The 16,569-nt window shown below is 39.6% G+C and overlaps 1 protein-coding gene across 4 annotated transcripts in view; it reads left to right on the top strand.

Annotated features, from left to right (window-relative positions):
- The first annotated feature begins 2,226 nt into the window (after positions 1 to 2,226).
- The window catches only part of LOC138320803 (kazrin-like), an 85,244-nt gene continuing 70,901 nt past the window's right edge, over positions 2,227 to 16,569 (top strand). For 2 of the 4 annotated variants that reach the window (XM_069264043.1, XM_069264034.1), the window contains exon 1: positions 2,227 to 2,583. In XM_069264043.1, coding sequence (XP_069120144.1) covers positions 2,547 to 2,583 — 37 coding nt within the window. In that variant the 5' untranslated portion in view covers positions 2,227 to 2,546. Of the gene's footprint in view, positions 2,584 to 15,827; positions 16,205 to 16,569 lie in introns of those variants that run through there. The other 2 variants (XM_069264061.1, XM_069264024.1) reach the window with 2 other exon arrangements.

The raw sequence follows: 16,569 nt of genomic DNA, 5'->3' as shown, positions 1-16,569 counted from the left end.
CTTATCCAAAATAATAGTTTTTAGAGTTTTCACTGAGCTTTGTTGACCAACTCTCCATTTTTTTATAATAAGTATTTTCAGTTTTTAACAATCTGATTAAAATACAGATACTTATAAACACTCCGTCCAATAGAGGCCTCTTATCCAACATAGTGATAATAAGGATCTGTATTTTTAATCAGGTCGAGTTTCCAAGTACCACAACAGCATAGGAAGAAGGGAGATAACCCCTACTTATTTCATCATAATACATTACCTCAACGAGCATTTTGAGAATCAAAATACTTACAATGTACAGATTTGAATTTTACAAAGTCAAATAACGCTCAAAATGAATTTTGACTGAGTAGTGCAATGATAACACACGGACAAACAGGAAGACTAGTTGTGATCTCCAATTTCATGTAACATTTTACAATGATATTTATAATCATAAAGTCACTTCTTCAGATATGTTTTCATCTAAACGTACAAAAAGCATAAAAAACAATAGTTATTACAGCCCATAAATTCTGTGATGTTGCAAATGTTCACGAAACATCATACATGTTTGCTCATACATTCGTATGCATTTTCACAGCTTAATTCATCAAAACTAAAGATTGCAAATTTTTCAGTCGATATTTAGCGCGTGAAAGTATCTCCTATAGAACAGTACCAGTATCGTTTTGTTTGGCATGGCTTTTGACAAATTTACGTGGTCTAATTAAAGATGGTTAAACAAAAGAAATGGAATGGCAGAATCGACCTCGACCTGGAGACTTTCCACTGTATGTACGTGTATGAACGTTAAATTACTGCCGGAATGTTGAGTCTGCGTAATAACAAGATGAAATGAAAGACAAAAAATGAAAGATTTACAATTAATGCAAAGCGTAAGGGTGGTGAAAAAACCCCGGAACTATTGGATTTGCGATTCTAAAAAGACATAGAAGGCTCTACCATAATCGTGATGTTAGTGTTGAAGAAAATGTATCGATTTCAAAAATGAAACTTTAGCTAGTTTCATAATTAAGATATAGACTAAATAAATGAACGTACGTGCTAATAAATAATCAATATATCTGGAGGTTTTTAATTATGTTGATCATACCTGTGTGTCTCTTCCATTTATCATGATATTAGTATGTAAGAAAATGTATCGATTTCAAAAAATGAAACTTTAGCTATAGTTTCATAATCAAGATATGGAATAAATAAATTAACGTAGGTCTTAATAAATTTCCAATGCCAATGGAGGTCTTGAATAGTGTTGATCATACCTGTGTGTAAATATATACAGGTAAGAGCGTTACTAATAACCAACCTGTGTGCTGAGCTGCATACACACACGTATCAGCCATAAATTAGTTATGTATTACTATCTCAAGTCTCTGTCTCCAGTGACCACGTGTACGGGAGCTCTATCTCCATCCTTACCTTCTCTAATGGGATATATACGTAATGTATTGTAGGAACACAGACACACTTTGTTGTGGCTTCGACACTGAACATAAAATACAGACACAACAAGAGAAGAAACATGCATGTACATACATAAACAAGGAATGTAAAATGGAGATAAGATATGTGCATGCATTGCAATTAAAATCACTTGGGGCTGTTCTTGAGAAGTAGTTACCGTGAATGCAGTTATTTTCGGGAGGGGCTAATTTCGCGACTTCGACTGTGGTAGCCACACGGGTGTTATTCCCGTGGTTTCCTTAAATAAATATTTGATTTTAAGTAATAAGTGAACTGTGAACTGAACTGGAGTTTGTAAAACAAATTCTATATCTACATTGTAGTTTGCAAAATTCATAGTCGAATGTTTACACTTGTGTATCTTCAACTAAATTTTAAATCTATTATCAGAAATACATCTATGATTTGATCAATTTAATCAATTTGATAAGACGGTGTCTGAATTTGCATATGATTTATTTTCAGATATGTATTTATCTGGGAATTGTCATATTAGTGAAAGCAAAATCTATAATGTATCCCGATTAATGTGAATCAAACAAATGTAATGCATTCGTGCATTGATTAATCAATCCATATGCATGAGACAAAATTAATATTTTTTCTTTTATTACATTAGATAAGAGCTTTAACAAACAGTCATGCTCGTTAACTAAAGTGATTTAAGAGCCCGATGAGATGTTATTGATCGAAAACCAAACTGTTACCCTTTATCCTAAATGGAATCGTCTATGTGTATAGCGCGCGAGACATTCCGCGTGCGTTGACGCTTGTAGCTCTGGTGAAGGTCGCCGGCGATTTCGACTACAAACGGTGTCCCTATCTGACATTTCTCGACACATGTGAATCACAATAGAAGATGATGAGCCACTTCTTGCCAGCACACGAGCACACATCCATGTAAACATGGTGTTTAGGGATAAAAAACGAAAACAGGTTGTCGATTTATTTTCGTCAATGTGTGGATGTGCATGTTTGTAACGGATCATGAAGAAACCCTGAGTATTGTCAACTGATGTTGTTTTCTTAACGATTGATCTTGACATCAGAAGAAAATCATAACTTTGACAACACAATAATAGATGGCTGGGAAAGAGTGCAAGATGAATCTAGTCAAAGGTATGTTTTTGTTTTCCTTTATTTATACATTGACAGGTAAATTGTTTATTTTCTGCTCACCTCACCTTCGTGAGTCAGACAACATCAAAGCGCGTCACCTGTGAATGGACACGTGAATCTGTATCGATTGGATGGGAGGATTTATGTCTGTAACGTAACCAATCTGATAACAATGTGTGTTTCTGTATACATTCAGCATCCATCGGCGGTATATCTCACAACAATCAAAATTCTCCACTCTCAGCAGCTGTAGCATTATTATATACATATATACAATCTAGATCATCATCAGCTAAAGTATATATATTGATACATTGAGTAGGGTTTTAACAGCTTCATGAAATACAGAGGTTTAGAGAGAATGTATAATGATGATAATGATACTGATGATAATATGAGATAGGCTATAACTCTGCATGATGCTGATTACATCACTTCCTTCTTTCAGTAATATTTTGACATTTACCAATAAGAAGAGCATTATAGAGTCCCACACTACCATTTACACCTGTACTTATGTACATCAGTAATCATTATCAGCTCATCTTTACATCATATATATGTCTGTATGTTGTTGTCCTACTGAATTAGTACTGTAGATATGTCATTGTGATCTGGGGATGTTTTTAATACTCAGCTAAACATAAGTATGGAAAATAATTAAGGTCACCCATATCCTGGTCTTACATTCCAGCATTCTCCTACGTATCCATATGAAGGTTTATCCCCATTTGGTTCCACATTCCTTATGGTCCTACATTCCCACATGGTCCTGGCTACTTCCAAATATGGTCCTACATCCTAAAATGGTCCTACATCCCCACATTGTCCTAAACCTCAACATGGTCATACATTCCCAACAATGTCCTATATCCCCTAATCGTACTACATTCCCACATGGTCCTACATCCCAACATGGTTCTACATCCCCACATTTTCCTACATCCCATCATGGTCCTACATCTCCACATGGTCCTACATCTCCACATGGTCGTACATCTCCACATGGTCGTACATCTCCACATGGTCCTATATCTCCACATGGTCCTATATCCCCAAATGGTACTACATCCCCACATGGTCCTACATCCCCACATTATCCTTCATCCCTACATGGTCCTACATACTCAAATGGTCTTACATCCTCACATTGTCCTATTTTCCCACTTGGTCCTTCATCCAGACTTGGTCCTATATCCACATTATCCTACATCCCCAAATGGTTATACATCCCCACATGGTCCTACATCCCCAAATAGTCCATCATCCCCACATGATCCTATATCCACATGGTCTTACATCCTCACATTGTCCTATTTTCCCACTTGGTCTTTTATCCAGACATGGTCCTATATCCACATGATCCTACATCCCCACTTTGCCCTATTCCCCCATATGGGTCTTGATCCCTACATGTTCCTACATACTCAGATGGTCCTACATCCCCACATGGTCCTACATCTCCACATGGTCCTACATCCCCAAATGGTCCTACATCCCCATATAGCCCTGGGGTGATCGGGTGGTGTAATGGTTAAGCTACTCGCCTTTCACCTAGCCGGCCGGGGTTCGATCCGCGGCACGGACGTGAAAAGGTTAGGGGTCACCTGCCCGATCACGTGGGTTTTCTCCGGGCACTCCGGTTTCCTCCCACACTAAGATCCCTCGCACGCTTACATCAGGGCCATCGAGAGTGATTTACGTAAGTTGTATAACTTGTTTCATAATCGATGTAAAATAAATAAAGTTTATATTTATATTTATATATCCCCATATAGCCCTACACCCCCAAATGGTACAATACCTCCACATAATCCTACATCCCCATATGGTCCTATACTCCCACATGGTCCTATACCCCCATATGGTCCCATAATCACACATGGTCTTACATCCCCACATGGTTCTATACCCCCATGATCCTATACCTCCACATGGTCCTATATCCCCGCCTTGCCCTATATATTCACATAATATTACATCCCTACATCATCCTATTTCTCCACATGGTCATACATCCAGACATGATCTGATATCCCCACATTGTCCTACATCTCCACATTGTCCTATTTCCCCACATAGCCTAGATCACCACATTGTCCTATATCCCCACATTGTCCTACATAGCCCACATAGTCCTTCATCCCAACATTGTCCTATTCCCCCACATGGGCCTAGATCCCTGTATAATCCTATATTCCTACATGGTCTTACATCCCCACATGGGCCAAGATCCCAACATTGTCCTATATCTCAACATGGTCCTACATCCCCATATGGTCCTACAACCCTGTATGATCCTATATTCCTACAAGGTCCTATATTCCTGCATTGTCCTACATCCTAAAATGGTCCTACATCCCTACATGGTCCTATATCCCTACATGGTCCTACATCCCAACATGGTCCTAAACCCCTACTTTGCCCTATACCCCCACATGGTCCTACTTCCCCGCATGGTCCTGCTTCCCCACATGGTCCTACATCCCCGCATGGTCCTACTTCCCCACATGGTCCTACATCCCCTCATGGTCCTACATCCCCTCATGGTCCTACATCCATAACCACATTGTCCTATACCACAACATGGTCCTACATCCCCAGATAGTCCTACATCCCCAGATAGTCCTACATCCCTACATGGTCCTACATCCCTACATGGTCCTACATCCCTACATGGTCCTATACCCCAACACGATTCTACATTCCTACATGGTCCTGTACCCCAACACGATTCTACATCTCCACATGGTCCTTCATCCCAACTTGGTACTTAAAAGTCCTGAATCCCCATGTGGTCCTATATCCAAACATGATACTAGTCCTACATCTCCAAATGATCCTACATTCCCAGTGTATTCCCACATGCTCCTACATCCTACATGGTTGTACCAACATAGTCCTACATCCCTCATAGTCTTTTATCCCCTCATTTTCCTTTATCCCCACATTTTCCTTTATCCCCACATTTTCCTACATCCCCACATTTCCCTACATCCCCACATCTTCCTGCACCCCACATGGTTCTACATCTCTATATGGTCATATATTCCCACATGGTCTTATAGCCACATGGTTCTACATCTCTACATGGTCCTATATCCCCACATGGTCCTACATTCCCACATGGTCTTATATCTACATGGTCCTACATATCTACATATTCCTTAACAACCTTATCCAACATCCTGGTATGCTTTTCATCCAATATCAACTTGTATTCTGATAATATTTCATCTCCACAGGATCATGTACTATAACTATTCTTGATTTTTCATATGTCCTCCGTTCCTCCATGCCATTAACTTCTATGTTTTTGTATAGACACCAGTAAAAGATAAGATACATGTAAGAAGTTGATTACATGTGGTATCACTGTAAAATAGCAATCACTTTGTATTTCATGATCAATTTCATAGACAGAAGTACATTTAGTATGGAAGAAAAATAAGAGTGTAGACTGCTTCTTTTCCAATGAGATAAAATTATACCAATAGTACAAAGGGAGGTAAATCTTGTAGTCTTACTGGTACTCTATTGTACCAGTATCAAATTTAATGATTTTATTTCAGATAAAACTTATCACTATACAGTCAAACCCCGTCTATAATGACCACTGAAGGTGAGACAGAAAAACGGTCACTATAGACAGGTTGCCTTTATAGACAGGTTGGGGCTTTCGTGCCAACCAACGAGCCAGTAAATAAAACAGAATTGAATTAATACAAAACAGACCTACTACTGGATGTTTATATATGTATTGCCATGCATTATTTAAGAAATAATTGTGTCAATATATTTCCGTGATTTGTGTTCGTTTAATTTAATGCAATCGGAAATTTCGATCATAACAATCAACTCGTTTTGATACATAGTAGATTTTTTCAGCTATGAACATAATCATCACCTAATTACTGACTTCACATGGCCTGAAATTATCTGTGAACCATTATTTTCAGACAATGTATGCGTGTAATATTTTTTTACAACACATTCTTGCTGGCAAGTCGTATGTAATGTTGCCCTGTTACCAGTTTTGATGGATTAACCTCGGAACAGGAAAGATCGATTTGGAGGCGTTTTCTCACAATATACAGCTTCAAAACTATTAAAATCACAATGCAGGTACACATATTAACTTTCAGTAACATTTCTACCAAGAAATGAAACCGTATTTTATTTATAAACAGATCGAGAATACCAGGGTTACATCGGGCGATAATCCGACTGACTCTAATCGTAAAGAAGAAGAATGTACATTGATAGGCCTAATTTGAAATAGCTTAAGTTCAGGCCATTTCTTAGTAATAAAACAATGCTAAATATCGACAATTAATAACGGAACACATTAAATAAATCGGCATGTTTTATTTTGCCTACCGTATCATCCGAGTTGTGGCTTCAAAATCACGCTTCACGAGTGATCTTTTCGTGCACATGGCGTTCGCGACCAAACATAATTTCAGTCTTTGATAGGCATAAACGGTCGTTAAAACTTCCATCCTTAAGTTGGCAACCGTTACCTCAAATGTTACGACCGATAGGTTATAAACCAAACAGTACTGTATAAACAATTCATAGCTTGGGCTTCAGTAATGGCTGCCATTTGCTTACAAAGGGAGTTAATTACCGGAAGTAGGTCAAAGGGACGCTACTACACACACACTGTACTCGGTACTCGAAAAGTCGGTCTCAGCGACTGGTCGTTATACAACTTTGACGGGGCTAAAACGACCGGTCGTTAGCCACATTAGACAGGTGGTCGTTATGCACAGTGCCATTATATAGTAAAAAGGCACGGGGAGTCTAAACACCGGTTGTTATAGACAGGCGGTCGTTATATACAGGCGGTCGTAAGAGCAGGTTTGACTAATTCATTTCCAATCAATTTTTTAGCTCACCTGGCCCGAAGGGCCGGTGAGCTTATGTCATGGCGCGGCGTCCGTCGTCCGTCGTCCGTCGTCCGTCCGTCCGTCCGTCCGTCCGTCCGTCGTCCGTCTGTCCGTCAACATTTCCTTTAAATCGCTACTAGTCATAGAGTTCTGCATGGATTCTAACCAAATTTGGCCACAAACATCCTTGGGGGAGGGGGAACAGAACTTGTATAAATTTTGGCTCTGACCCCCCAGGGGCAGGAGGGGCGGGGCCCAATAGGGGAAATAGAGGTAAATCCTTTAAATCGCTACTAGTCATAGAGTTCTGCATGGATTGTAACCAAATTTGGCCACAAACATCCTTGGGGGAAGGGGAACAGAACTTGTATAAATTTTGGCTCTGATGCCCCAGGGGCAGGAGGGGCGGGGCCCAATAGGGGAAATAGAGGTAAAATCCTTTAAATCGCTACTAGTCATAGAGTTCTACAAGGATTGTAACCAAATTTGGCCACAAACATCCTTGGGGGAAGGGAAACAGAACTTGTATAAATTTTGGCTCTGATCCCCCAGGGGCAGGAGGGGCGGGGCCCAATAGGGGAAATAGAGGTAAATCCTTTAAATCGCTACTTGTCCTAGAGTTCTGCATGGATTGTAACCAAATTTGGCCTCAAACATCCTTGGGGGAAGAGGAACAGAACTTGTATAAATTTTGGCTCTGATCCCCCAGGGGCAGGAGGGGCGGGGCCCAATAGGGGAAATAGAGGTAAATCTTTTAAATCGCTACTACTCATAGAGTTCTACATGGATTGTAACCAAATTTGGCCACAAACATCCTTGGGGGAAGGGGAACAGAACTTGTATAAATTTTGGCTCTGGCCCCACGGGGGCAGGAGGGGCGGGGCCCAATAGGGGAAATAGAATTAAATCCTTTAAATCACTACTAGTCATAGAGTTCTGAATGGAATGTAACCAAATTTGGCCACAAACATTCTTGGGGGAAGGGGAACAGAACTTGTATAAATTTTGGCTCTGACCCTCCCGGGGGCAGGAGGGATGGGGCCCAATAGGGGAAATAGAGGTAAATCCTTTAAATCGCTACTTGTCCTAGAGTTCTGCATGGATTGTAACCAAATTTGGCCACAAACATCCTTGGGGGAAGTGGAACAGAAACTTGTATAAATTTTGGCTCTGATCCCCAGGGGCAGGAGGGGCGGGGCCCAATAGGGGAAATAGAGGTAAATCCTTTAAATCGCTACTAGTCAATAGAGTTCTACATGGATTGTAACCAAAATTAGCCCAAACATCCTTGGGGGAAGGGGAACAGAACTTGTATAAATTTTGGCTCTGGCCCCACAGGGGCAGGAGGGGGCGGGGCCCAATAGGGGAAATAGAATTAAATCCTTTAAATCGCTACTAGTCATAGAGTTCTGAATGGAATGTAACCAAATTTGGCCACAAACATTCTTTGTGGAAGGGGAACAGAACTTGTATAAATTTTGGCTCTGGTCCCCCGGGTGCAGGAGGGGCCGGACCCAATAGGGGAAATAGAGGTAGATCCTTTAAATCGCTACTAGTCGTAGAGTTCTGCATGGATTCTAACCAAATTTGGCCACAAACATCCTTGGGGGAGGGGGAACAGAACTTGTATAAATTTTGGCTCTGATCCCCGGGGGCAGGAGGGGCGGGGACCAATAGGGGAAATAAAGGTAAATCCTTTAAATCGCTACTAGTCATAGAGTTCTGCATGGATTGTAACCAAATTTGGCCACAAACATCCTTGGGGGAAGAGGAACAGAACTTGTATAAATTTTGGCTCTGATCCCTGGGGGCAGGAGTTATCATACAGGGCTGTATTTTGGTTTCTGGGAATATAACCAAATTTCGAAAACAATGTAGTGATGGTAAATGTGAAATGGAATCTCTGTATATATCATAATTGGGCCTTTAGCTTCAATTAATTAAAAATTTAGATAAAAAAAAAATGTATATGTGGAGAATCAAAACAATTGAAAAATTAGATATATTCTCTGTATATATAATTCCAATTAACATTAACTTTTTATTAAGCATTAAAGTTATATGTGCCATATTTGCAGGTAAGTTTCCATCTAGACATACATAAGACAAGAAAAACAAGAATTTTACATTGCATTTTGCTGTTTTGTAACTTGCGTTTGTAAGGCAAAGCATAATTAATTTACAGCACATATAATTTTAAAAAAAAGTTTGATTTGATGGAATGAAAAAAAAATCACTGCTGCTTACTGAAATGAATGAAAGACAAAATCTACTGTTCACATTTGGATTTATGTTTTTAGTTTTCTGGAAAAACAGATATTTTGATTCCAAGGCTGTGCTGGTTTTGCATTTATTGGCTTTTGTACAGTAGAATGGCATGTCAATTACTACAGTACATGTGTAATATCAGATCTATATATATAGCTGGTGTTGTTCGGTGCAGCTAATTGCTTGCTCGGCTATAGACAAGTTTACTGTATATATACAGGTCATACTCTGGAAAACAATTGCCAGTATATTATACTTATCATGATATTGTAATGCTGTCAGCAGTAGGGTATATATAAATTAGTTGTGAAATGTCTTATTGAGGCCCTTCAGAAGTGGAGGTGTAGGCTGTCAGTAGTAGGAATTAATTTAATATGTAGTCAGGTGCTGATATTATATGCATTTAAAGCATCAATAATTTGTCAGAACATTTCATCTGGAATTAAATCACTGGCTGATTAAGTATGCTAATGAATTCTTAAATTTACAGGAGACTACAAAAAATAAAATTGGATTCTCCGCAAATATTGCTGATTTCATCAGGTGTTTTCCTTATTCCAATCATTTAGGTTTTTCCTCGTAAAGTTTTGCTATGATGTCACCATTTATTTGCCCGGCAACAGGTCACCGACAGGAAGTGCTGTACTGAGTTAACGAGAAGTGAAAAAAACTCTTCTTCATACAGCAAATAGAATTGAACACCCACCAGTTTAACATTAAATTTCCTCGCCAGTGTTACAGCCTGTTTGATTGGTGCTGATCATATTTTGATAAACCTGAGCGCTATTGTGTGGTATCAATACAAACACATTAATTCTGGAGCAGACGACAGGTGCAAGTTGCGCCGTCTGCCAATACAGATCAATACTGCTCTGTCAGGTAAATCAAGGATATAACACATCTGGTGTAGTTTGATACCCAAACATATAAAATTGGAGATTTGTTAATAAATCAACTTGAAATAAAATGTGTATATTTTTTAAATTTATATTGAATGCATAAATTAGAGTCTATGCATAATTTTAAAGTAATGTTGACAAAATTTAAGGTAGCTTTACCTCATCATATTTCAGTCATGTTACATATATTATGATGTTCAATTAACTTTTTAAGTCCTCCAACATGCATTAATGAGTGTAATCCTGGAAGTTTGTCCCATCCTGTTTTGGGCATCCTGCTGCATGTTGTCTCATGAACTGAAGGTTTCATAGGGTACGTGTTTCTATATAAGGAAACTGAGAAACAGAGTAACCGTATTCAACCCAATAAGCGCACATGTCCCTACAAGCACCCCTCCCTCTTTTTGAGGCGTCAATTTCAATTGCCCATGCATAAATAAGGACCAAAATTACATAAAACGGTATAGATTTGCAATAATTTCGACTTATTAGCACCTTTTCATTTTTAGCTCACCTGGCCCGAAGGAGGGCCAGGTGAGCTTAAGTCATGGCGCGGCGTCCGTCCGTCCGTCCGTCCGTCTGTCTGTCCGTCAACATTTCCTTTAAATCGCTACTAGTCATAGAGTTCTGCATGGAATGTAACCAGATTTGGCCACAAACATCCTTGGGGAAGGGGGAACAGAACTTGTATAAATTTTGGCTCTGACCCCCCGGTGGCAGAAGGGGCGGGGCCCAATAGGGGAAATAGAGGTAAATCCTATAAATCGCTACTTGTCCTAGAGTTCTGCATGGATTGTAACCAAATTTGGCCACAAACATCCTTGGGGGAAGGGGAACAGAACTTGTATAAATTTTGGCTCTGACCCCCCGGGGGCAGGAGGGGCGTGGCCCAATAGGGGAAATAGAGGTAAATCCTTTAAATCGCTACTTATCCTAGAGTTCTGTATGGATTGTAACCAAAATTAGCCACAAACATCGTTGGGGGAAGGGGAACAGAACTTGTATAAATTTTGGCTCTGATCCCCCAGGGGCAGGAGGGGCGGGGCCCAATAGGGGAAATAGAGGTAAATCCTTTAAATCGCTACTAGTCATAGAGTTCTGAATGGAATGTAACCAAATTTGGCCACAAACATCCTTGGGGGAAGGGGAACAGAACTTGTACAAATTTTGGCTCTGGTCCCGCGGGGGCAGGAGGGGCGGGGCCCAATAGGGGAAATAGAGGTAAATCCTTTAAATCGCTACTAGTCATAGAGTTCTACATGAATTATAACCAAATTTGGCCACAAACATCCTTGGGGGAAGGGGAACAGAACTTGTATAAATTTTGGCTCTGACCCCCCGGGGGCAGGAGGGGCGGGGCCCAATAGGGGAAATAGAGGTAAATCCTTTAAATCGCTACTAGTCATAGAGTTCTACATGGATTTTAACCAAATTTGGCCACAAACATCCTTGGGGGAAGGGGAACAGAACTTGTATAAATTTTGGCTCTGATCCCCCAGGGGCAGGAGGGGCAGGGCCCAATGGATTGTAACCAAATTTGGCCACAAACATCCTTGGGGGAAGGGGAACAGAACTTGTATAAATTTTGGCTCTGACCCACAGGGGGCAGGAGGGGCGGGGCCCAATAGGGGAAATAGAGGTAAATCCTTTAAATCGCTACTAGTCATAGAGTTCTACATGGATTGTAACCAAATTTGGCCACAAACATCCTTGGGGGAAGAGGAACAGAACTTGTATAAATTTTGGCTCTGATCCCCCAGGGGGCAGGAGGGGCGGGGCCCAATAGGGGAAATAGAGGTAAATCCTTTAAATCGCTACTTGTCCTAGAGTTCTGAATGGAATGTAACCAAATTTGGCCACAAACATCCTTGGGGGAAAGGGAACAGAACTTGTACAAAATTTTGGCTCTGATCCCGCGGGGGCAGGAGGGGGGGGGCCCAATAGGGGAAATAGAGGTAAATCCTTTAAATCGCTACTAGTCATAGAGTTCTACATGGATTGTAACCAAATTTGGCCACAAACATCCTTGGGGGAAGGGGAACAGAACTTGTATAAATTTTGGCTCTGACCCCCCGGGGGCAGGAGGGGCGGGGCCCAATAGGGGAAATAGAGGTAAATCCTTTAAATCGCTACTAGTCATAGAGTTCTACATGGATTGTAACCAAATTTGGCCACAAACATCCTTGGGGAAGGGGAACATAACTTGTATAAATTTTGGCTCTGGCCCCCCGGGGGCTGGAGGGGTGGGGCCCAATAGGGGAAATATAGGTAAATCCTTTAAATCGCTACTAGTCATAGTGTTCTGCATGGAATGTAACCAAATTTGGCCAGAAATATCCTTGGGAGAATAAGAACTGAGTTTGTATAAATTTTGGCTCTGGTCCCGGGGGGCAGGAGGGGCGGGGCCCAATAGGGGAAATAGAGGTAAATCCTTTAAATCGCTACTAGTCATAGAGTTCTGCATGGAATGTAACCAAATTTGGCCACAACTTCTATAAATGTTGGCTCTGACCCCCCCGGGGGCAGGAGGGGTGGGCCCAATAGGGGATTTAGAGGTTAATATTAAATTCCTTCAGAAAAGAAACAATGAACCTGTATTTCAGAACATAACTTGGCATTACAAAACCAGGTGAGTGATACAGGCCCTCTGGGCCTCTTGTTATCAATTTCTTAAGCACCCTGGGCACTTATTAGGTCGAATACGGTATATGTGCTGATGTGTTGAGAGGATTGATTTAGAGATTACTGATTTCAGAAATGATCCGGGTTTCAAAACATGATCTGAAGAATGCTGAAAATAGGTTTTTACAAATGTAGACAATACTTCGAGTAGGCTTCACCAATAGCATACTGTATACCGACTTCCTTTCATGGCTATGAAATTTCACGATTTCTCTTTCAAAACATATTCGCGAGGATAATTATTCACGGATTTAACAATTGAATGATAAATCCTATCAATATAGATGATGTATATAAATAGAATCTTACATAGGTCGGTGATGTGGACAGAGATATCTCAACCCAAGTGAAAGATTTTGGCCAGTCAACCTGAGGCTTGCCGAGGGTTGACAGCCAAAATCTTTCACGAGGGTTGAGATATCCCTGTCCACTTCACTGACCCATGTTTGATTCTTTTTCTCTCATACTTAGAAGAAAGAAAAAAAAAGATGAAATTCCAATTGGTTTCTAGCTTTGTCATCGCACCATTATTGCAGGAACGTCGTTATGCATCAAAATTGATGATGTCATCTACAATGCGCGCCGTAGTTAAGGCGAATGTATTGATGACGTCACGTTATTGTCTACCGCATGTGAGCTGTCTAACTCCCCCCTATGTAAGATAGAGATATTTTTTCCCTAGCAACCATGGGATATCCCTGTGAAGTATGGGAGAAAGTATTTCGCAGAGTTAGACTTTTGTGAATTAACTTTGAACGCAAAATTCGCGAAAATAAATTGTCTTGAATATCAAGTATCAGGAATCCCCTTTGACAGTACTTTTATGCCTGTATAACTCCCTGATGTGTATTTCTCGTGTCTGACCAGACATATTGAGGATCCCGACGTAATCCTATTACATCGTCAATCAATCGCGCTAGCTGTCCTAACATCAGTTAGACCCTGACCAGGTAATACCTCTGAGGCCCATTAGCCGATCAAGTACACTCAGATGGTGATCAGGTAATTGAAACGCAGCATTACATAGGGATCCGAGAGATACATAATTAATTCTTTACGTCCGTCATCTGACCAATCAATTCTATATGATATTGTATATGGTTTATGCCAGCTACATGAACATCACAAGGTTCGTACATTTTTGCTGGGCATCTAAATCATTTTTAGATTTGAGTTGTCATTTATGATGTTGAAATTCAGAATAAATAGATTCATTATATGATAAAATGTTAAAAAGACTGCTGTGATGCTTTGAGTAAAGAAACTAATAATTTTTGTCTTCAGGATGAGATTCATTAATAACTAAATGTATAAATACTAAATTTCGGTCAATTAATTTTAACATTTGTACAACTAGTACGCCAATGGAAACATTAGCAACTATAATATATACACTAGCTTTTTAATGATAACCAGACTATCATGTGACAATTTTTTTTTTCTGTTGGGTGCTCTTTATGGACAGATTTGATTTAATAGTGAATAATCTTGATTGAAATTTTGCACTTACCGGTACTCTGCAGTTTTTCACATATTATATTGTATTCAACATAGGAATTCTTTGTACTTTAGTATTGTATTTTTCTTAAGATAGAAAAGGGTTTGTGAAAGTATTTAATGATAGTACTATTAAGGCATATATTATGATGTAATAGTTTTTTGTAGTGGTGAAAGGTACAACTGTGAGAGTGCTTACGTTTGCTCTGATAACAGTGACTTCAAATGATGAATATAAATGAAGTTGAACTTTCTAAGTAAATAGATAATCTCAGACAAATTTGAACCATGACCTTTGAACTTGATTGTGGCGTCTTCCAAATATGGTAAGACCGACCTGTCTAGGGCAGACAGAGACCAAGGTAATCTGGGGTCAGGCTGCAGTGTGATCAATATAGTCACTGAAGGGGGTATTATCTGGCTCTCGATGATCGGGGAAACTTCCAAAAATAATGTACGACTTTAACCTCTCATGAAAAAGCATAGTTTTAAATCCAAAATTTCATGTTTATCTACATGGACATCTAAATGAAAGTGTTGGATTTATGATTCATGACAAGTTAAATGTCCTATTTCTCTTAGTAATTATTGCTCATATTCTCACATTCAATATTATGTTTTTAAAACTGGGATGGGTTTGGTGATGTTGGTAAATTTCTGAAGTATTTTAAAGGGATGGATAAGTGAGGGCGGAGATGTCAAGCTATATGGGATGTTTCTTTGTGGATTTAAGGTTCTGATCTTTGCTGGATTAGAGCAAAATATGAATAAGGATCTTGGGCAAGAATTATAGTGAATAAGGGATCACCATTATAGCTGATTCAGTGACCATTGTAGAACTCTTTTGAAAAGAAGGGTAATTTATTTGATGGTGTAAGGTAACATACACCCTTAATGATTTGAAGTTTTCTCCGCTGAATATCCCAACCTGTGATTTTTTCCACGTGTACCCGGCAATGTAAACGAGTGGCTGTCAACACCTTTTGCACCTGTGTGTATACATACCTGGTCCGTCTGGGGTGAGTTTATTTATAGTCAGCGAGATGGATCATTAGTCTGCAGTCCAGTGCCGATAACCAATCAGATCAACCCAAGGGTAACAATAGAACCAATGAAACGCAACACTGCACACTCGGGTTTATCAACAATACTAAGTTTTATTGTAATGTCTTCTAACACGTCCTGTATAACAGCTACCCGGTAACACCAGGGACATTTAAAAAGGATTTCATATCAACTCATTTCTACTACCATGCCTGGAGGTAGGATCTGAATGAGGACGCATGTTATATTTTCCATGGGGTCGTTAGAGAGCCGTCGTGACCCTGAGGATAATCTAATGAAGATTCCACTGGATGATCTAATATTGTGATGCTGATAAAGGTAAGTTGATTGTTTCTTGATTCTATTATAATAATAATGTGCTGTTATGTAGTTTAAACTCAGGTAATGGTTTATACATGCCACTTCCTTTTAAATTTCACTGCCTGCAGGTGTATTAAAATATGCATTATTGTGTGTCATTAGAGTTTTGAATTTAATACAATACACTGTACCTAGGTGACATTCCCACAGCACCGTGTATCACAACTTCTGACTGTGTATAGGAAGTAATGTTCATGTTAATATGTTAGTTAGAAATTGGGGTAAATACACAATTCTAAAGATTTTAATTATGTAATTGGTAAAGATAGTAAATATCTATTCTAAGGAATTTACTTATATTAATGTTAAATATGGTAAATATC

The sequence above is a fragment of the Argopecten irradians genome, chromosome 1, assembly GCF_041381155.1.
Source record: "Argopecten irradians isolate NY chromosome 1, Ai_NY, whole genome shotgun sequence".
Taxonomy (NCBI): Eukaryota; Metazoa; Mollusca; class Bivalvia; order Pectinida; family Pectinidae; genus Argopecten; species Argopecten irradians.
The sequence above is the reverse complement of the archived record's forward strand: the minus strand, read 5'-3'. Positions and strand labels throughout refer to the sequence as shown.